Source organism: Paroedura picta, chromosome 4 (assembly GCF_049243985.1).
Source record: "Paroedura picta isolate Pp20150507F chromosome 4, Ppicta_v3.0, whole genome shotgun sequence".
NCBI lineage: Eukaryota > Metazoa > Chordata > Lepidosauria > Squamata > Gekkonidae > Paroedura > Paroedura picta.
In genome coordinates, this window is record NC_135372.1 from 63,526,150 (window position 1) to 63,547,567 (window position 21,418).

The window sequence follows — 21,418 nt, forward strand, 5'->3', positions numbered from 1 at the left end:
TGTCAGCCCTGCCACAGGGAATAGTATGTGTGTGGAAAACTCTAAATTCTCATATGAAATATATGAATACAGAAACTGTCCTACAGGATATTATATAATAACCCTTTAAGACAGTTTCTGTTTTCATTAAATATCTCTTCTACAGTTCCTCTGTATAAGAATGAGTACATGTAAATTCATCCTGTAATTTTCATGTGCTTTGCAGAAACACACATTTTCCTATCAGATCAAAACAATACCTTATTCATGACAGTAATTTAAGCACAGGTGAATTATAATTATTACAGTTATGATATACACCTGCTGAAATGTCTTCTACTAAAGCCTGTTCACAAGTTCCGGGGAAGCACGTACATCCTGCATATGTACATCTGTTTGAAAGAAAAAGCCAACATGTGTTCACTTTATAAAAGAAACTGGGGACCAGCACCTGGATAAATATGAGGTTTGAACCACATGTTCACCTGTACATGCATTGAACACAACAAGAATTACTCAATGCACTTCTAAAGAAAAAACACTATGGATTGCATGTGCATTCACTGTAACTTTGTGAACAGGACTTGTCTTGTTGCATCTGTGTCATAGAAAATAGTGTTTGCACAAAAGGTGGGTTTTTTTTAATGGAACACTTTCACTTCTTCTCTTTGTAACCCACATTTGGAAACCAGTGGTTTTGTAGGTTGAAAACAACTCACTGATTTGAAAATAGTGTTGTGAACAGGGAACAGCCTACTCAGATTATCTTCAATGTTCAAAGAAAACTGCCCCCCCCCACAAACCTAAAGTTTCAGCTCAGTGACATATTTTGAAAGCTGTTTAGCTGTGTACCAGCACAACAGTTCACCTCTGTAACACTGGGATATTAATTAGCAGATTCTGGTGTATGTTGGAGACAATTTAAAATAGCTTCACTGCTCCCTACTATGATTGTATAATATGAAGAGCATATTTAACCCATAAAGCAGAATAAACCTTGAATGTCTTTTACATTGAATTGGAGCATAGATGTTCCTTCTTGTTTTGGAGCCTATAGGGTACGGTGGATGATATGCCTACATGGACAAAGCCTTTCACTTCCTATACAGTTCAAAGTTTATTGTTTTATTTATTATTTATTTATTATATTTATATACCGCCCTCCCCGTAGGCTCAGAAAAATAGGCTGATTTTCCAAGTATATTCAAGCAGAAATTGAAATTGTTATCACAGAAGTTATTGCTAGAGTGTGTCTCAAAGTGATTAATATTTCTGTATACATCAAAAACCATCCTTCTTAATGCCTGTAAAAATTCTATCCAGTATGATGAAATGCCATTCACCTGGAATTCACCCCATTAGGATTACACTCTGTTCATGAGTTAGAGCCTGGCTACAAATCATTACAAACAGAAAGAAGATGCATGGTCTATCAGCCATAAGCTTATAATGTTTTATTGCTTATAGATACTTTGGCTTGTTTTATCGCTTTGGCTTTTACCAAACTGAGACAATAGTCTTACCATCTCACACCTTGTCTCACCTCAAGATACAAGGGGAGTAGCAATATGGCTAGATAGTTTTCTTGAGGAAGGAAGATCAGAATGGCCCCTTGGTGGGACAGAGTCTCCAAGGAGAGATGATGAGTACCCAGAACACAAGAAAGAAAAGGGCTCTGCCATCTTGCTGTTCTCCTTAGATGGGCACAAACTATGTGGGATTAAGTGTTTAGAGAGATGTCACCTTGCCATGTGTAAAGAACAATAGGGAGAAGGCCCAGATCAGGGAGGAGAAATGCTGCAAATTCAAGAAATACTATTCAGTCCTAACTAAACGTTGTTTATGAGAAGTACCTAGTATAGTTTGAGAGGACTGTGTATTTTTACCTTTTCTTTGTATCTTTGCTCAACCTGGTGCTTGAACAGAACCTGTGTACTCATTTTTTTATTTATTAAACTGTCTTATATTGTTAATTTTCTAATCTGATCTTTGTATCCACCCCACGCATTGCTAGCTGAAGTTTGGTAACAGGTAGGGGCAATTGGTAAGCGAAGTCAAAATTGTGACTGTGCAATGGATTGTCCCTTGCTTGCTGTAGGAGAGATGTAAGAAATGTGGTGACTAGGTAGTGCTTCTAAATGACATATAGCAGTGGTCCCCAACCTGCGGGCCGCGGCCCGGTGCCGGGCCGCGAAGGCCATGGCGCCGGGCCGCGAAGGCCATGGCGCCGGGCCGCGGCTCCCTCTCCCCGCCCCCCCCGCAGTAAAAAACTTCCTGGGCCGCAAGCTTGCGGCCCGGGAAGCTTCTTACTGCGGGAGGGCGGGGAGAGGGAATCAGGGCCGGCCGTGCCCGTGCGGGCGCGGCCCGATGCGTGGGTGCGGCCCGCGGGCGCAGCCCGATGCGTGGGTGCGGCCCGCGGGCGCAGCCCGATGCGTGGGCGTGGCCCGTGCGGGCCGCGGGCCGCGCCCCGATGCCCTGCCGGTCCCCAACCTCAGAAAGGTTGGGGACCACTGACATATAGCATGCTGGGTATGCAAATCTGCCCACTGGATGATACTTTCTGGTTTGCTGTTGGTAGCACTTAGTTAGTACCCAGTTTGGACTTGGTTTTCTTCTCCCCCAGGAGTGAGGGAAAGGGGCAATGTTGCTGAGTGGAGACTTGGGATGACTTTGGGGGTTTCTGTCCTTCCAGGAATCAAAGGAACAAGGTTTGCAAATCCATTCCTTCACAATGAACATTATTATATTCAGTTCAATGGAATGAAATTAACTGAAGAGGTTTATTAGAGTAATCTCCAACCCTATTTTGGAGCAATGTATTATATGTGCTTAGAACACCAATAGTTTGGGATCAAGTAAGTTTTTCTTTCCCTCAAGAAAGAATATCCATAGAGAACAAAAAAGAAAAGAAAATTATACTAGGATGAAAAATGTGTGTGGTTTATGCATTTCTTTTTCCCCATATATGTTCCTCTGAGTAGTAAATTATAGTCCATCACAGAATACACCTAAAAGTGTCTCTCACTGAATGATCTCTTTTCTCATTTTGAGTTTAAGGTCCACTTCTTTTTCCTGCCGTTGTGCTTTTATGTACTTAACCTAGCACAAGATGATGTCACTATGCTACTGTTTCAAAGTAAATAAAAATATTTTTAAATGTCAGCATATGCAATAAGACCTACTTTTTAACAGAGAGAATAATTATTTCATGGTGGTATGGCTCCATGTCAGAAAGCTTTAAACAAGCCTGAGGTGAAAATACTTCACACTGTGGATTTTTTTTTTTTTTGCCTTAAGTAGGCTGGCAGGTAGACAGACTTTGACAAGGCCAGAAAACTTCCCTCAGCAATGAACAACATCCTCATGGGCATGTGACTCATGAGAGTTTCCCTATCATTGCTTAGAAGCTATATAAGACAACACACATAGGCCCATTATGCACGGCCACTGAAACGGCGATTTCGGGTCACGTGGAAAATATGGAGGGGGAAGAAGCGAAGCAAACCGATTATGCACGGGACGGGACACAATGGCAGCAAAACCCAGAGTAACTGATTATGCACGCGCGACCCTGGCGCCGTTTCTAGTTGCTCCCCGGTCACCTGGAAGCTGCGCTTTCTTCCGCGTTTCGGTAACGCGGCTTTTTCGGCGGCATGCACCGAATCTGCGGCCGGTTGTAGCCAGCACCGTGCGTTATCGGTGATTTTAGTCGCCACCATTCCACCCTGAATGTGCGCTATTCTCCCCGTGCATAATGGGCCATAGACAGGCCAGTTTCTCTCACTAGGCTAATTCTGTCAAGTGAAAGATGCAGTCCACTCGAAGAATGATTACACTGTAGATATTTTTGAAAATCTAGATTAAAACAGAAATATCAGGAAATGGCTGTTAGCTTTTTCAGCATCACAGAAGGAAAAAAGGCAACTTCTGTGAGATGTAGTATGAGCTACGTGCTGTTTGCAATACTCCAGCTTCCCTAAGGCTTGGAATTATAATGCATAATTATTGTTCGCTTGATCAAAAGAAACAAACCCTCTGTGAATCAAGGACTACTTTGCAATTAGTCATAATGCAGTGATGTGCCTAAATTACAGAGAACATTAATCAGATTTAAGTAACCTGCATTTCATTTTCTAGATGTACTTCAAAGGCTACCCTTAGCAGCCTTCGGAGTTTAATTCACTAATTACTCTTAAGTGTTCAAGAGGCATCATGTCATTTCTAGTAGAATTTCTGCTTTTGTTTTAACTCCCCCCTCCAAATGCTGGTCTGATCCACCTGCCAGTCAGCTGGCTTGTCATCTTCACTTCGGCAGGAAATTTCAGTTGCTCGCAGGGGGACTAAGGAACTACAGCATATTCCAGGTATTCCATAAAGATTATACAATCATCATGACTCAATCAGCAGAAGCCAGAGAGGAAGTGAGACTAATCTCATTAAACTGATCTGAAGTTCCTGTAGAGTTCGGGTCACACTAGTCATCTAGTAACACAATACTGTGAAGTTGGTATAAAGGTAAATGTATCCCCTGTGCAAGCACCAGGTCATGTCTGACCCTTGGGGTGATGCCCTCCAGCGTTTTCATGGCAGACCCAATACAGGGTGGCTTTACCAGTGTCTTCTCCAGTCATTACCGTTTACCCCCCAGCAAGCTGGGTACTCATTTTACCGACCTCGGAAGGCTGGAAAGCTGAGTCAACCTTGAGCCAGCTGCTGGGATCAAACTCCCAGCCTCATGGGCAGACAGCTTCAGACAGTATTTCCGCTGCTTACCACTCTGCGCCACAAGAGGTTGGTATAACCACAGTTAAAAAACCAAAACTAACCAACCAAAACAGCATACTCCCCTAGTGGGAAAAGCCGTGTGGTCTTAAAGTACAGAAGAAAGTCTTTCATCTGGGATCACCGTTTCCGATTCATTTTCCTTGGTTCACCCTCTATCTTTTTTTTTTTTTTGCTGTATTTATTCAGGCTTCCAGATGATGTTGCCGCCTTCCCATGGCTTTCCAGGGGTTGGCACGACTCTGCCTGGCCATTGCCCTGCGATAAGGGAATGCAGTCCCTTTTTTTAAACATGGGAGACAATGAGCAGCAAATCGTAGCAGGGACGTCCGGAAGGGAAATCTTGGGCTGTCCTTTTCCCTGTCCTTCCAACTACCCACCCACCCCTGAGAGTCACTTCTGTCCTCCTTCCCCTGCCCTTTTTTCCAAAGGGCTTTTTAAAAGCCTGCTTCTGCAGGGTCAGCAAGAGAGCCTGCTCCTTGGAGCTGTGCTGCAGAGGCAATCTTGTGTGTGATTGTGTGTGTGTATTAAATAAAAGGCTGGCACTACATTGCTATGGGATTCCAGTGTAATGAAATTACACCCAGTCCACTTCATGCATGCATTGCTTGACTCATGCTTAAGTGGAGCCAAGGGGAAACTTGTTCTTTCTTTCTTTCTTTCTTTCTTTCTTTCTTTCTTTCTTTCTTTCTTTCTTTCTTTCTTTCTTTCTTTCTTTCTTTCTTTCTTTCTTTCTTTCTTTCTTTCTTTCTTTCTTTCTTTCTTTCTTTCTTTCTGGGACTGTAGCCTGACCATCTGGGAGGGGGAGCCAAGGCAGAGAGGTGGGTCGCCTTGTTGCTCGTTCCTACACCCCGCTGAGCTGCTCGGTTCAGAGCCCCACTGCAGAGCTAAGAAAAAGTGTTGGGACACCCCACCGCTTTCCCCCTCATCCCTCTACACTGCTCGCACCAGCAAAGCCCAAGCTGTTCCCTGCCATCTTCCCTGCTACTTTTTCCTTCGCTCTGCTGTGCTGCACTGCTCTGTTTGAAGCCGTGTTGTGGAACCAAGGAAAAGCAACTGCTTTCTCCTTTGCCCCTCTGCGCTGCTTGAAAGGGAATGGGGGGAAGACATGAAAACACCTCTTGGCTAACTTTAAATCATTATATGGTGTGGCAGCTCTGCATTGCTACTCAGATCTTGATTTTTTTTGTTTTTTAAAATTATTTTCCTATGTTTGTGGGGGTTGGGGGGCCGCTTGGATTTGAGACTATGATGCTGAAAGGTGATTGGTAGCTGATGCTGCATCACAGTGATTGACAGACTGAAATTGGGGGGGGGGAGAAGCAAGTTGTCCTGACTTCAATTCAACCACCTGACTTGTCAGGAAGCAAAGACCCGGGGGATAAAGCGAAAGGAGACTCCTGTGAGGAAGACAGAAACCGCTTGGTTAAGCCGGATCTATAACCAGGAGGCAGCATGCCTTGGCCGCCTCCATGCGGAAATGGTCCCAGATTCCAATTCAGTACCACCTTAGAGACCAACAATATTTTGGGGATAAATTCAAAGCTCCCTTCATCAGATAGAGGGATCATCATAGCCTTTGTGCTGGCTTGACAATTTCTAGTTGTTTTGTTCCTGCTTTTCTAATCCCTGTTTTTGTTCATTTGAACAGCCTCCTCAAGTATGTCCTTGGTTTTATTGTTCTGTGTGCATGTGTATAATTAGTTTCATAGTGCCGCAATTGGTTATTTAGACCCTCATCACTAATAGTAAGAGAGTGTGCACTTCATGTACAAAACACTTTGCCTTAGAATGTCCAGTTTTGACTTAGATCCTAGCCATGTTCTTTCCTGGTAGGAGACATTTCCACCAATGGAAAACAGGGAGCCCTCTTCATCAGTTATCTGCCCCATCTCCACTGCAGACCTGCCACTTCACTTCCTATGCAATTTTTAGGGCCATATCCCACCCACCCGACCACTGCCACCAGGTAATGAGTATAAGGCAGCGGTCCCCAACCCCTAGTCCGGTGACTGGGACCGGTCCGTGGTTCAGTCGGTACTGGGCTGTGGCTCCTCCTTGTCATCCTCCCCGGCTGCTGCCTCGGGGGCTGCCCTGCCACCCTGCTGCCGGCTTACCTTTGGTGCTTTTCAGCAGCCGCCATGGCTAGGGCTCCCCCTTGGCTTGGTACTGCACAGCTGCTGCTAGCAGCACCGTCCAGCGGGTGGCAGGAAGTCAGGGGCGCTGGCGAGAAAGCAAGTAGAGCAGGGGCTCAGGTGGCAGTGGCGACGTCCCTCGGCAAAATACTTTCCCCACCCCCAGGCCTCAGTAAAATTGTCAAGCATTGACTGGTCCCCAGTGATAAAAAGGTTGGGGACCACTGGTATAAGGGACACAGCAGGCTGTAGTAGAAACTTGGCTTATATGAGGTCTGTACTCTGCTCACACTAAACCAGTACTGGCAACTATTGTTCACATATAGTGTTGCTTTGATCAGGTACAGACAAAACAGAGGCAACAAAAACACCTAATAGAACAGGTTCTTCCTTTGTGGGAGTGTAGAAATATTGTTGTTTTGGCAAAACCTCAGTTCTGTTACAGACCCCTTTAATACCATGGTCAAACAGTGATTTTGTTGCTCTTTAAATGTGCAGAAGAGCCTCTTGTGGCGCAGAGTGGTAAGGCAGCTGCCTGAAAGCTTTGCCCATGAGGTTGGGAGTTCAATCCCAGCAGCCGGCTCAAGGTTGACTCAGCCTTCCATCCTTCCGAGGTCGGTAAAATGAGTACCCAGCTTGCTGGGGGGTAAACGGTAATGACTGGGGAAGGCACTGGCAAACCACCCCGTATTGAGTCTGCCATGAAAACGCTGGAGGGCGTCACCCCAAGGGTCAGACATGACTCGGTGCTTGCACAGGGGATACCTTTACCTTTTTAAATGTGGCAGATTGGAATTAACAGTGCTCTGATTTGTTGAGTCGACTGCTCACAAATCTACTGGTGTAAAATTACCCTCTTAGTTACTGTCAAAAATTGGTTGTTAGCACAAGTCCAATTTGAGGCTTTTCGTTTTCACAGTGTTGGGAATTCCATACCTAGCACTATAATTTCAGCTTGCCTGATGGAACATTCTGCTACACAAAAATAAATATATCTCCAGACAGAGAAATATGTAACAAAGAGAAGGCTATCCACAATTGAAATTCTTGCGAGAGGTGAGGTGAGGTATCAATCCTGTCCACCTTCCCCTGGAGATAAATCCACTAAGGGAAGCAGTTGAACTGGCATGTGAGGTGGAGTAATTTTCACAGGCAACCTGTAATACAAGAGGTGACTCTAGCCTGGAGACTTATTATCAGTGCTTCATGGGGAATTTAGCTGATGTTTCTCTTTGAATGCAAAAACAAAAGTAACCCTCTTGTAACCTCTTTAGAAGTCAAAAGGTTTCTCCAAGACAAATGGCTCATCAGGTAACTTCAGATGACTCATGCTGACTGAAGTGGCCAAGATGCTAAAGACAGTGAAACCAACCACTTGCTCTCTAGACCCATGTCCATCATGGCTACTAAAAGCTTATATCATATGGCCCCCTCTGGGAGATAATCAACTTCTCCGTTTCAACAGGAGATTTCCCAGAGGGGCTAAAAGAGGCAGTGGTTCACCCGCTACTCAAAAAATCATCTCTGGACCCATGACAGCTATCCAGCTACTGCCTCATCTCGCACTTAGCGTTTCTGGGGAAGATGCTTGTAAACGCTGTTGCGGACCAACACAGCACAGTGAGAATATTACCAAATACTGTGAGGACGTGGGTAGGGTTGAAATGAAAATACTTTTCCTCTTGCGTTAGATGGTAGCCCCATCCAGAAATGGTTAGTATCACTTAAATACCATCAAAATCAGTGGCCTATATTCTAGTGCTCCACTAAGCAAAGCCTTCTTCCAGCCTAAGGAGCCTTCCTTTAACCTAAATGGCTCTTCCCAGAAGAGGTTGGAGGAAGTCTCCTTAGTTCTTAGGCTTGAGACACTTCCTTCAGCCTAAGGCAGAATCCCACCCAATGTGGTTTAAAATATTTGTGGCTTCTACTTATTTTTTTTCTGCATTAGAACTTATGACGGTCACCAAAGCGAAGCTTGGCTTTGTTCTTGATCTCATTGTGACATAGATATAAACCTAACTTAAAAATAAAACATTCATACATGATATATGAATAGATAAATAGATAAGAACCTGAGAGATCAATGACTAATTTTTTCCAATATATTTTAAGCCTATCAAGGCTACACAAGACGTATCATTCAAGAACAGAAGAGATATAACCATTTCACCTGTGTATCATTTGCAAATCACAATCAGGGCAGAGTCCACACACATCAGATAATGCATTTTCAATGTACTTTGGCAGCTGGATTTTCCTATGCGGAACAGGAAAATCTACTTCTAAAGTGCACTGAAAGTGCATTGTCTATTGTGTGCAGAATCTAACTAGGCTTCCTGTGCTTTTATAGAGAAAAGACAGGAAAATTACCTGCCTTTCCCATTTAACCCTCCCCCCCATTACAGCATTACCTAATCAGATTAAGCTTTCACAGGCTCTCTGGCCAGATTGCCTCACCAAAGCACAAATGTTGTGATGTACACTTAACAGCTGAAGCCACTGTTTACAAAGGAGTCTGGTCTGTGAAGAATGTTTTAGAAACATATGCATGTGTATAGCACTTTAAACCTAAGTGACAAGAGAGGATAACAAAAGATGTGAGTAAATTCTGATTGGGTAATGATATTTAAGAGTGTAATGGCTTTAAGACCTCATAAAGGTGGGAGAAGCCTGTACCTTCAAAGGGATATCTAGGATATCTGCCTATAAACTGCTTTACCTCTGAGTTATTACCCTTCTTCTCATGCTGACTCATGCCATATGGGTACAGTGTTTTGCACTGATGTTGCTTGGAATTAAGCAGTTAGGTAACAAAAATTGGAGTGAGAAAAAAAGGATGATGATGAAAAAGTGGTTTCTCAGTTATAAAGAACTCTTGGAAATGTATCTCAGGAGCTCTGTATAACTCAGAAACAGAAATTTACTCATGGTGTTATAATTCTGTGGACATTTCCTGCTTTTTTACAGCAAGTTGCTACTCTCTCTGGCTAACAGACCTCTGTGCTGTGCATGTTAATATATTTGAGGTGTTTGGAGTTTAAGATCCCTTTCGGACAGCCTTTGTAATCTGTTTTGGAATTTGGTTGCTAAAGGAATTTTTGTATTATTTCAGACAGAATCATTTTAGCAACTGCCTGCTAATGGATTTTATTTTCATTCTCCTACAAAACCACACAGCTGGTTAGCAAAGTGTGGTCGAGCTGTTCTTGATATAAATGACTTTCTTTCATTTTCACCTCTTCTTTGCACTTCTGAATCACTGATTCAGATAGTTCTTCCAATAGTACTGTAGTTTTCGCATGCCCCTTTTTGCCACACAATCTTCCTCAAACTTTTAAAAACATTCTAAATTAAGTGCAATAGCACTAGACCACCATAGTGCTTCAGTGCTATAGTGCAAGGGTTGTCAACCTGTGGTCCTCCAGATGTTCATGGACTACAATTCCCATGAGCCCCTGCCGGCAAATGCTGGCAGGGGCTCATGGGAATTGTAGTCCATGGACATCTGGAGGACCACAGGTTGACTACCCCTGCTATAGTGGCCCACTTGAAATGCCATGGCACCACTGGGATACACTAAGAAGTACTACATTGGTCTAGCACTATAGCACTCAACACAGAACATTAACAAAGTTTGGGGAAGATCATGTGGTGAAAAAGGACAGTGGGGAGGAGTGTGGTGCTCCTCAAATGGCCAGATTGCTTCTAAGATGACTCACTGACATACTGAAATTCACTATATGCAACTCTATCCTGTATTGCTTTGCTTGGAATCAGACCAACCATGGATAACATCTGGGTTAGAATGGTAATGTGAAAGGGGCCTTTATGTTATTAATAAAGCTATCAGCACACTCTATCTATGAATATAGATTCAGAGATTAGCCCCATTTCATATATCTTATGTCTTTTGATGGGGCAACCTGTTTTTGCTTCCTTTACAGCCTAAGGATCTAGAATATGTGAATTCTGAATACGGAAAGAATGCAGTGAGGATTCTGTACATTCACCGAGAGGGCAACATCCACAGTATCAAAGAAGTGGAGGTCTCTTCACATATAAGACTGGACAGTGTCAATGAATATGTGAATAGTGACAATTCATGTGTCATCCCCACAGACACCATCAAGAATACAATCCAGGTTTTTGCAAAATGCCGAGGGGTACGTTTTCATGGGATTATGTTTGGCTTTGTTTCGACATTGCCTTTACGCTTTGTATTGATGATATGCTTCCTGTCAATTAGAAAATCAGTTCTCAGACAAGCGGGGTGGGGGAGGCAAACTTTAACCAGAGGATTTCATATGTGCCATGTCAGCAAATCAGTAACTTGGGACTATCATGCAGCTGTGTGACAGATTTACTATGGTGCAAATCAAAATACTTTCCCCCCAAAGGATGACTGAAATGTTCTTAAAAACTTCTCTCTAAAGCTACATACAAATATTACTAAGTTCTTGATTTTGTTGGGGAACAACAGGAAGACTTAACCTCTTCTTACCACTCTGTTTTTGCATTCCCAAACCATCCCATGGACCAGCTGTTGGCTTCTTTTTAAAAATCATGCTACTGATGTGGCTGCATGTAAGTTTTGCAATAATGCCAATTGTGACTCATGGGGTCAAAAACTGCATTGGGGGGGAAGGAGTAAAAACTCTTTTTTCCTTTGGATACAAAGAGAAAAAAAACAGGTTTGCATCTGGAAGGCATCCATTTCCCATTGCACATTTTATTTGTTTGTTTGTTTGTTTACACTGGCCTTCCCTGCAAGCAGGCTCGGCATGGTTACAGCATATGTCCACAACTAAAATTATTTTAAAAGCACATTTGAAAATTCAACATATTCTGCTTAATCACTCTATGGTTGATAAATGGCAATCTGAAATTAATAAATTTATTTGGGGTTATAAGAGACCCAGAATTGCCTTTAAAGTTCTGCAAGATGAGAAGAAAAGAGGACAAGGAGTTCCAAACTTCAAACTATATTTGCATATGGCCACCCTTACCACCTTAGCGGATTGGATAGTCGATCCAATGGCCAGAGATTTGGTGTTGGAAAAGGCCAGGCTTAACCCTTGGACAAAATCTTTGTTAAGGGTATGGCATAGATATGAAAAAAGACTATGCTCGTCTTCTTATTTCTTGAAATCACCTATAGAGGCATACTTTTCAAGATCCCAGCATAAAGGATAGCTTGTTTAAAATTTAAAGATCTTCTAACAAGAACCTGTGAGCTTAAGAGCTTACAAATTCCAAAAAATAGAACGACTGGAAATACACTGGATAGAACATAACTAGTTAGTGTCTAGGTTCAGCTCAGACTTTGACAAACAGGCCGAAATGAGTGTTCCTCACACTGACTTTGAGAATATTCTTCTCCTTAATAAACCACATTTGCAAGGTCAAATTTATAAACTTCTTTTGAAATATGAAACTGAAACGGAACAGGTTAAAAATTGTATAATTCAATGGTTTCAGAATCTTGATGTTACCATCACTATGGAAGAATAGGAACAAGCATGGTCTAAAATCCCCAAACAAATAGTCAGATATTAAGAGAAAACTGGTATAAGATGTTTTATAGATGGTACATTGCTCCTAAAGTTATAGCAAAAATGGCTAAAGGGAACAATAACAAATGTTGGAAATGTAATGGTACAGTAGGCTCCTTTTTTCACATGTGGTGGAATTGTGAAAATGCGAAGTTATTGGGCTAAAATACATATGATATTACAGGAAATATTTGAGGTTTGATTCCCACTTAAACTGGCTTGTATGCTGTTAAATGTACATCCAGACGCTTTGCCGAATACAGCAAGGAACTTCTTTCATGCTTCTACAGCTGTGAGGTTGGTATGGGTGAAGAAGAAAGCAATGGATATTCCATCTATATCTCAGTGGCTGGATAAAGTAGCTGAACTATCAAAAATGGCTAGACTTACCTGTATGATTAATAGAAGATTTGTAGGAGAATATGAATAACAGCGGTGTTATTATATGGACTATCTTAAGAAAGGAAGCTAGATATACTAGATACATCATATGGTACAGCAGAGAAAGAGTGAGGCCTTTTTCTTCTTTTGTCTAGAATAATGAAATGTTATGTCTAATCTAATCTTCTATACCTCTATTTTAGTTGCTATTATGTTTTTTTGTTAATATGACTATATTAAAAAAAACCAAAAACTTCAAGTTTAGATAATCCAACATATTGCCATTCCACTACCACCATAACTTTGCTGGCCATTCTGTTTAATAGTATGGTGGGAGAATCTCTTAAGTGTGAAGGAGGAAAGCATAGACAGCAGGGAGGACATGAGATCGGGAAGGTGGAGAGATGCCCATAGTTATTCATCTGTTCATCCTGGCCTCAACCTGGTGGTGAAGCCCTTGTGATGCTCCCTACAAAGTCTTTCTGATTTATAGATGGTGCCTCAGAGAGGACTGCTAGCTTATGATTTTGGTCTTGTTACACATCTGTCAGTTAAGATTGGAAAATGAAATGTGAAGAAGATTTAGTTTTATATGCCACTTTTCTCTACCTGAAGGAGTCTCAAAGTGGCTTACCTTTCCTTTCCCCACAACAGACACCCTGTGAGGTAGGTGAGGCTGAGAGAACCCTGATATTACAGCTCGGTTAGAACAGCTTTATCAGTGCTGTGGCGAGCCCAAGGCCACCCAGCTGGCTGCATATGGAGGAGCAGAGAATCAACCCGGCTCACCAGATTAGAAGTCCACGCTTCTAGCCACTACACCAAGCTGGCTTTTTGCTATAGATATAATGCATTTACAAGCAGTAATAAAAGAATCAAATCACCCAAATGTTGCCATTTTGATATGGATATACAGCAGTTCAACCTTGAGAATTTTGTTCTTCAATAGATTTTTATCCCACTTCACATACATCTGGAAGGTGATTTTGGTTGTTTTAAAAACAATATGTTTAGAGGATTTATTTTTGAATAATTTTAAAGTATAATTTTTAAAACTTTTAATGGATTTCCCCTAACACATAAAGGCATGTTTTAATGCCACAATATGAATTTTACAGCAGATTTTCTATTTACCCAAATAAAATAAATAATAGAATGTAGCGGATAAATTAGGAGCTACTCTTCCTATCTCTTTCATGCCATGACACATAGGAAACTGAGTGTGAACAGAAGGGGGAAAATTGTACTATGGACTAGGATTCACAGAACCATGGCACTAGGTATGTAAGCTCACAGGAGCTTTAGTCCTGTTTCCCTAGGTAATGCATTTTCAATGCACTTTAGAAGTAGATTTTCCTGTGTGGTTGGCTGTAAATGCACGTTGGAAGTGCATTATCCAATGTGTACGGAAGGGTAGCTATAAACAGAGAGAAATTTCAAAAGGAATTTTATGATAAAATGTAGTGATGTAGTGATTAAAGTTCAAGGCAAGAATTCTATTGGATTAGTGCAAGCCTCTTGTACAAGTATAAGCAGTGCTCTGGATCCCAGCTAGAATTTTTAAATTCATCTGCTTGTAATTAAACTGTAGTCCGTCTTAGAATATTAAGAGCATTCGGTTTAATGAAAACTGGGGTTTGTAATGAGCAGGAAGTTTTACTTAATCAAAACTTGAATATGTCATGTGACACATTTTCTAAATACAGATCTCAATGTAGTAACTGATTATAATGAACACATCTTTTTTCTCACTAGATCAGAACAATAGAGGAGTTTGGTCTTGAACTGTGTGAACACTTCCTCACGCAATATTGCCATGTGATATACTGCAACATCTTTATCCAAGAGGTACCCTGGCAACGCCTGGAAAAGGTACATTGATTGTATAAATCTGGGAGCACAAGCTAGCCTGCATCCTATGCCCATGCAGCACTCTGCTCCCAGGAAAGAGGCTGATGGAGAATGGGAATCAGTGGGAATGGCAGGAATGAAGCACTGGGTTGTGTCTTCAACAGTCCAAGTTACATTTGCTTGCTGATACTTTGTTCCTTACTTTGTCACTTTAGAAGCCTCAGCAAAAGACTCCACGTTTTTATTTATAAAACTTGTTTTTCCTTCTGAATCTAGGATGGCGTCCCACATGCCCATGCTTTTCTCTATAGTTCTGAAGGGGTTCGCTTTTGTGAAGTGGAACGGAATTTGAACTGTAAGGCAGTAATTATCAAATTATCATCCTGTCTATAATATTTTATTTTCATTTGCCAAGAGAAGAGAAGTAGGAACAGTTGGGGTTATTAAGGATTTACTGTAAAAGAGGGGGGGGGATGCAAATGACATCTATTTAGAGAGAAAACAATCCAAAATTCAGTCCTTTTAATTGTTTATTGTGTTTCTATCCTCATCTTCCTACAGATTGGTATAGATAGGGTTTTCACCATGCTTACCTCCTAGCCTCTTGTGGTGCAGAGTGGTAATGCAGCAGACATGCAGTCTGAAAGCTCTGCCCATGAGGCTGGGAGTTCAATCCCAGCAGCCGGCTCAAGGTTGACTCAGCCTTCCATCCTTCCGAGGTTGGTAAAATGAGTACCCAGCTTGCTGCTGGGGGGTAAACGGTCATGACTGGGGAAGGCACTGGCAAACCACCCCGTATTGAGTCTGCCATGAAAACGCTAGAGGGCGTCACCCCAAGGGTCAGACATGACCTGGTGCTTGCACAGGGGATACCTTTACCTTTTAACCTCCTAGTGAGGCTGAGAGATTTTGGTAGGCCCAAGATCACCCAGTGAGCTACATGGCTGAAGCTATGATTTAAACCCAAGCATCTCCCAGATTTCCAGTAGCCCCAGTACTTCAGTGGATTTCATTATAGTTTTTCCCACTTTACTCCCCATAGTTTACAGCATGACCTACTTGATATCATATCGCAACCCCTATTCAGTAAAGAGGAGACAGAGAAGCTCAGATTATCTTTATCTCATTTATTCTGGCTGTTGACAAAAGACAGAACAATCCTTGTGGTTCTTTGAAAGTTCAGGTGTTAGCAAACTGAGGGGGAGGCTCATTGCTGCTGACCATCACATTGTTACTGTAATATCTGCAATGAGCTCTGAGCTGAAATCCAGCTTTGTTTGGAAGAACAAAGGAAAGAACACTGCAAGGCATCACCTTGCACAATGAACTGCTAAATCCAAGCAGAGCTACTTATAAGACCTCTGCTCCTATGCAAGTGAATTAAAGAATGCCTTGCTAAATCTATCAAGACTTCCTTCAAAAACCTTTGCTGCTTTGTTATAGGTTTGGTGAGACATGTCTGTAATGAAAATTACAAACAGAACAGATAAATATTAAACCAAATTAAGATCCTGAGGAATCTCTGAAATGTAATTTATCTGGATTTATCATTGCACTCAAGCACACCCTGAATTATCTAATCTGAAATAATTTCCTTGTGAATTTGTTGCAGTTGTTTCTTGTATTTTGGATTTTAGGTCCTCCAAATGTTTTCTCTGGCATTAAGGACCTGAAGATTATGAAGACAACCCAATCAGGCTTCGCAGACTTCTTCAAGGATAAATATACAACACTCCCAGACAGGAGAGATCGGGTGCTGTCAGTGGAATCGTTGATCAAGTGGTGCTACAGCGACTGCACAGAATGCTTGGACTATGACTGCATATGGTACAGTAAAAGACTATGGGACCTCTTTGCATAAGACAATGAAGAGTCATGCTGGATCAAGCCAGTGGCCCATCTAAGTCCAGGATCTGTTTTTCACAGAGGTCATCTGATGTCTTAGAGCAGTGGTTCTCAATCTAGTGGTCGCAACCCCATTTGGGGTCGCTTGGCCCCTTTGTGAGGGTCCCCTGGTTGGTTGCTACCACCGCGGTGGCTGGGGGCGAGGAGCGGCGGCCAGGGGTGAGGAGCTTAAACTGGCCTTTTCAGTCTTAAGAGCCAGCTTGGTGTAGTGGCTAAGAGTGGCAGCCTTTAATCTGGAGAGTCAGGTTTGATTCCCCACTCTTCTACATGCAGCCAGCTGAGTGACCTTGGGCTAATCCCAGCTCTCTCAGCTTCACCTACCTCACAGGGTGTCTGTTATGGGAAAAGGAGGGTAAGCGATTGTATGCTGCTTTGAGACGCCTTCAGATAGTAAAAATTGGGATATGAAAAAACAGCTCTTTCTCTTGTTTTCTTCATAGCTCAGCTTTCTCCTGCAAAGGATTACATCTCTAGCCACGATTTATGTAAAAGTGGCAAACCACAGTGATCCTGCTTTTTGAGGCTTTTGTGTTCTTTGGTATCTCTGCACTGGGCAAGTGCCTATCTACTCAGATTTTTTCACCACTCCATTTCTAAGAGACAAACAAGACCCTGACTATTGACCTACCACATGAATATTAACTTCACTTTCCTCCTTCCAATAAAACACTGTTTATTATTCCCATGACATGCTCTTATTAGGGCTCCCAGTGTTTTTTTCCATCCAAGGGACTGATGAAGCACACACACAGTTTGTTATATTAGGATATTAGCCACTCCTAGACTGTTCACTGGGCCCCACTTGACATGCTTAATATAATCAACATATATGCCATGTAAAACTATTTCCTCTCTCTTGGTTTCTTGACTCGTGTGAAAAATCACGTCCCAGATATTCTATCCTCAACCATGCACAGCTGAAGATAGTACAGAAGGAGGGAGGGAAACATTGAAGACCTGTTATAACAGCTCATGTTGTGGCTCACTGGTAGAAGACCAACTTACTGCATCGCACTTTGCTGAATCCAGAGGGGGAACCAGCACACCTTCTGGAGACCATCAAGAAGAGGCAGTAAAATCACCATTGTTGTACTGCACAGTCATATGTCTGCTTAGAGAATAGCAGCACCTGGTGCTGGCCATTGATGTGATCACCTGTGTGCATTCCAAGTGTTGCTAACCATCCAGCAGCCACACACCTGCACCATAGTATGGTAGCAGCTTCAATGTCTCTGTAGCATCCATTTAACACCTTGTAGTAAAGGTGCCAGTTCACCTTTGAAATTTAATATAGTTTGCTAGAATAGCCAGTGGCCTGCTGCCTCACAAGTTCATATATAAACAAATAAATAACAAGTAGAGTTGGGTCCAGTTGCACTTTAGGGATCAACAAGATTTGGGGGCTATAAAATTTCAAGAGTCAAAGCTCCCTTTATCAGACAAAGGGAGTGTTGATACCTGGAAGCTTATGCCCCCCCAGATCTAGTGGGTCTCCAAAGTGTTATAGGACTCAGATGTAGCTGTTATGCTGCAGGCCACCATGGCTACCCTATAAATAAACAGAAAATGATTATTTTATAGTGTCTGATTATTATGCATTTCTTTGAAGGAGAGCTGCCCATGAAGCTGTCTTAGATGCCTTTGCTGGACCACCTGAGACGGGCCATTACTCACCTTCTTACCAGAGGACTGTCAACCGCATTCAGACAGGCATCCTGGAGAAAATTCCACAAGTCAGTATCATTGTTTCTGCCTTTAAATGCTTGCTCTTATAACACATTACTGAAATGTTATATATACAGTAAACTAAGGATTATTCCTGAGTTTGTGGAGAACTGAACGTGAGCACAAACATGTCATTCTATCTAATACTGTCAGACCTTTTGTTCATCTAGGCTATTAATGTCTGTTCTGGCTGGTGGCAGAGTCCTTCCCTTTCTTGAGATCATTTCAGACTAACTGCCAATCAATGCACCTACTCCACTATTAAGCTTTGAAGCCAGGGAGAGGAACAAAATGGATTGCTGGCAGCCATTTAAACAGCTTGATGGATCCTCCCATCACTCGTTTAAATGACAGATCATTTAAATCCTTAATTTCACTTCTGTTATGGGGGGGGGGCATGAAATGGCTGAAAGTTTCCAATTTTTGCTTTCCCCACTTCGGAGAGGCACCTCTCCAGAATCTCAGCCTGAGGGGGGCTTGAACCAGACCAAATTTGTGATGAATTTTAGCTTGTGAACTGGTTCATACCCATCCCTAAGAAGTACAAAGAGAAATGGGCTGGCAGCAATTCCATGTTTCTTGTAATGTCTGATTAAGTCCTCAGTTGTAAAGGATGTCTTTACAACTTTAGAAGGTAGTATTGTTGGTAATTCATGATGATGCATGTTTTACACTTCCAGGTTGAAGAGGTGGAAGTGATCATGTCAAACATCCACTATTGTGTTGCAGATCTAGACAAACTCGGACTGACCAATGACAAGGAGGTAAGAAAATGTTATTTTCTAATTTCTGGTCAAAACACCAGAGCTGAATCTGCAAGAATTCCTGCTAAATTCAGATCAATTTGAATCAGAGTCTTTGTGCTTCCCCCCCCCACTTGAAATAGAAACCCTTCTGCACTTGAACACAAGGCTGTGTTCTTACAATAATATTCTTACTCTGAAGGAGTTTTCCTTAACCTTACTACAATTTCTAGTGTTCTTTGGGGAAACCATAAAAATAGACATCCAAGTGTCAAGCACCACTTTGAAGTTGAAGACTAACAGTTGTCTGTCAGATAGTTGAAAGTAGTATGGTACAGGCATTTCTTCTTTGTTCTACTGCCACCTGAGTTTTCTCTTACCACGTTTAGTCATTGCTTTGGCAAAGAGATTATGGCTGATTTTAACATTGCATCATTCATAAATGGATGAATACATGTGAAAAGTATTAGGACAGGGCACAAGAAACATATTGCATAAAGATCCATGGAAGTTTAGGAAGAGGGGGAGAGATTTGGGGCTTGCTATTTTTTTCTTTAGTTTTAGCTGGGGATATTTTAACTATTATTGTAAGGCACCTTGATCTACAAGTAAAAGTGAGATATAAATGTTTATGAAAAATTAAAAAGAATAAAAATGGATTTTGCATTTCAGTACATTATTTTGACATACTTTCCTTTATGGAGAACAACAATCATACACTGGAACTTATCTTCAATCATAGCAGTAATGATCCATTACTCTGTCAAGATAGATGTTCAAATCTCATTATTTCTGAGCTAAAAATCCAGTACTTGATTGTACAGGTGTATGTATCTGGTGAGGAAGAGTACTTGTTGTAGAGTTGTTGTTGTTTTTAATTGGAAAGAGTGCTCTAGCTTTAAAGGTAAAGGTAAAGGTATCCCCTGTGCAAGCACTGGGTCATGTCTGACCCTTGGGGTGATGCCCTCTAGCGTTTTCATGGCAGACTCAATACAGGGCGGTTTGCCAGTGCCTTTCCCAGATTACCATTTACCCCCCAGCAAGCTGGATACTCATTTTACTGACCTCGGAAGGATGGAAGGCTGAGTCAACCTTGAGCTGGCTGCTGGGATTGGACTCCCAGCCTCACGGGCAGAGCTTCAGACTGCATGTCTGTTGCCTTACCAAGAGGCTCTAGCTTTAGAGACTTTAAAAAGACTTTCAAGATTTCATACACTTTGACCATTTCTGCACAGAGGCACAAACATTGCGCTGCCTCCTGCTTGCAAACGTGCATTTGTAAGCCGCACATTTGCACGCCTCCTCATGGGAGAGCCCTCCCACATTCTTCCTTTGCCTCGTGGTGGGTTTCTGCCTCCCGATGAGGCTGCTAGGGAAAACAAGACACCTTCTCCCACTGCTCCTTGGCTTATCAATTACAGCAAGCCATCAATCGCAGCACAGCAGTTCTTTCATGGATTGAAACTTTCTTCCTGTCTCTCTAAAAATTATATATATATTTTAAAAATGCACTTCCACATAGCTGTGCAGTAATGCCACAACACAGAAGTATTTTTAATAAAAAATAACACTTCTGCGTTGCCACGGAAAAACAGCAAAATGATACAGCATCCCCCCACCTTGCTTTTGGGGATTCATCGCGTTTCAGACTCTAATTGTGTCTGGGTAGATTTGTGAGAGGCTGTAAATGGTAACTGGACCCCCAAATGTGATTTTGTATAAACAGTGGGCTTAAAAACAAAGCACACAGATGTCTAGTTGATCAGGAGAGGGCTGCTTCATCACACTCCCCCCTTCTTTCTCCATTCATTCCCCACCACCAGAAAATACAAATGGGCTTGTTTTTTGCCTGCCTGATCTTAACAAGACCATGGAGAATTTACAGAAGATTTTATTTTACCTTTGATTTAGTAGCTTTGTGGTCCTGCAGCAACGTATACCATGCCATTTTTAAAACAATTCTTGGAGCAGGAAGTGGAGAGGGGAGGTCAGGTGTGAGGGTCAAACAATGCTACAGAGGCTATTGTACCTTTCCCCCTCCATATGGACTTGCCCCTAGTCTCTCTGATGAGAAGTGCAATAGGAGGTGGCAAATCCAGTTTTGGCGATTTCCCTCATCCCGAGGCAAATCTGGCCAAAACTCAAGCCAGTCCCTGGACAGCCTCGGGATGTAGATGACATCATGTGGGGGCTCTAAAACCCACTGGCAACCGGAGGCTGTCCAGAGGCAGATACCTAGTGCGGAAATGTTCTTTATCTTCTAGTTTCTATATTCAGATATAGACACTGTATGTTCTGCATATGCATCCAAATTCCAAGTATTTCTCCATTGTGAAAGGAATGATGACACATTTTGTATTATTGG

At 42.2% G+C, this 21,418-nt stretch overlaps 2 protein-coding genes across 9 annotated transcripts in view; one reads left to right on the top strand and one right to left on the bottom strand.

Moving 5' to 3' along the window:
* Positions 1–21,418, top strand: part of LOC143835494 (uricase-like) — a 118,673-nt gene that overhangs the window by 93,921 nt on the left and 3,334 nt on the right. For all 5 annotated transcript variants that reach the window (XM_077333182.1, XM_077333181.1, XM_077333183.1 and 2 more), the window contains 6 exons: positions 10,841–11,059; positions 14,585–14,701; positions 14,957–15,035; positions 16,318–16,507; positions 18,195–18,318; positions 18,991–19,074. In XM_077333182.1, the coding sequence (XP_077189297.1) occupies positions 10,841–11,059; positions 14,585–14,701; positions 14,957–15,035; positions 16,318–16,507; positions 18,195–18,318; positions 18,991–19,074 (813 nt within the window). The remainder of the gene's footprint in view (positions 1–10,840; positions 11,060–14,584; positions 14,702–14,956; positions 15,036–16,317; positions 16,508–18,194; positions 18,319–18,990; positions 19,075–21,418) is intronic.
* Positions 1–21,418, bottom strand: part of SAMD13 (sterile alpha motif domain containing 13) — a 126,780-nt gene that overhangs the window by 49,761 nt on the left and 55,601 nt on the right. Inside the window, exon 4 of one of the 4 annotated variants that reach the window (XR_013230166.1) lies at positions 18,260–18,300. The exons of the other annotated variants lie outside the window; for them this stretch is intronic. The gene's annotated coding sequence lies outside the window, so the exon portion shown is untranslated. The remainder of the gene's footprint in view (positions 1–18,259; positions 18,301–21,418) is intronic. 4 annotated transcript variants of the gene reach the window in all.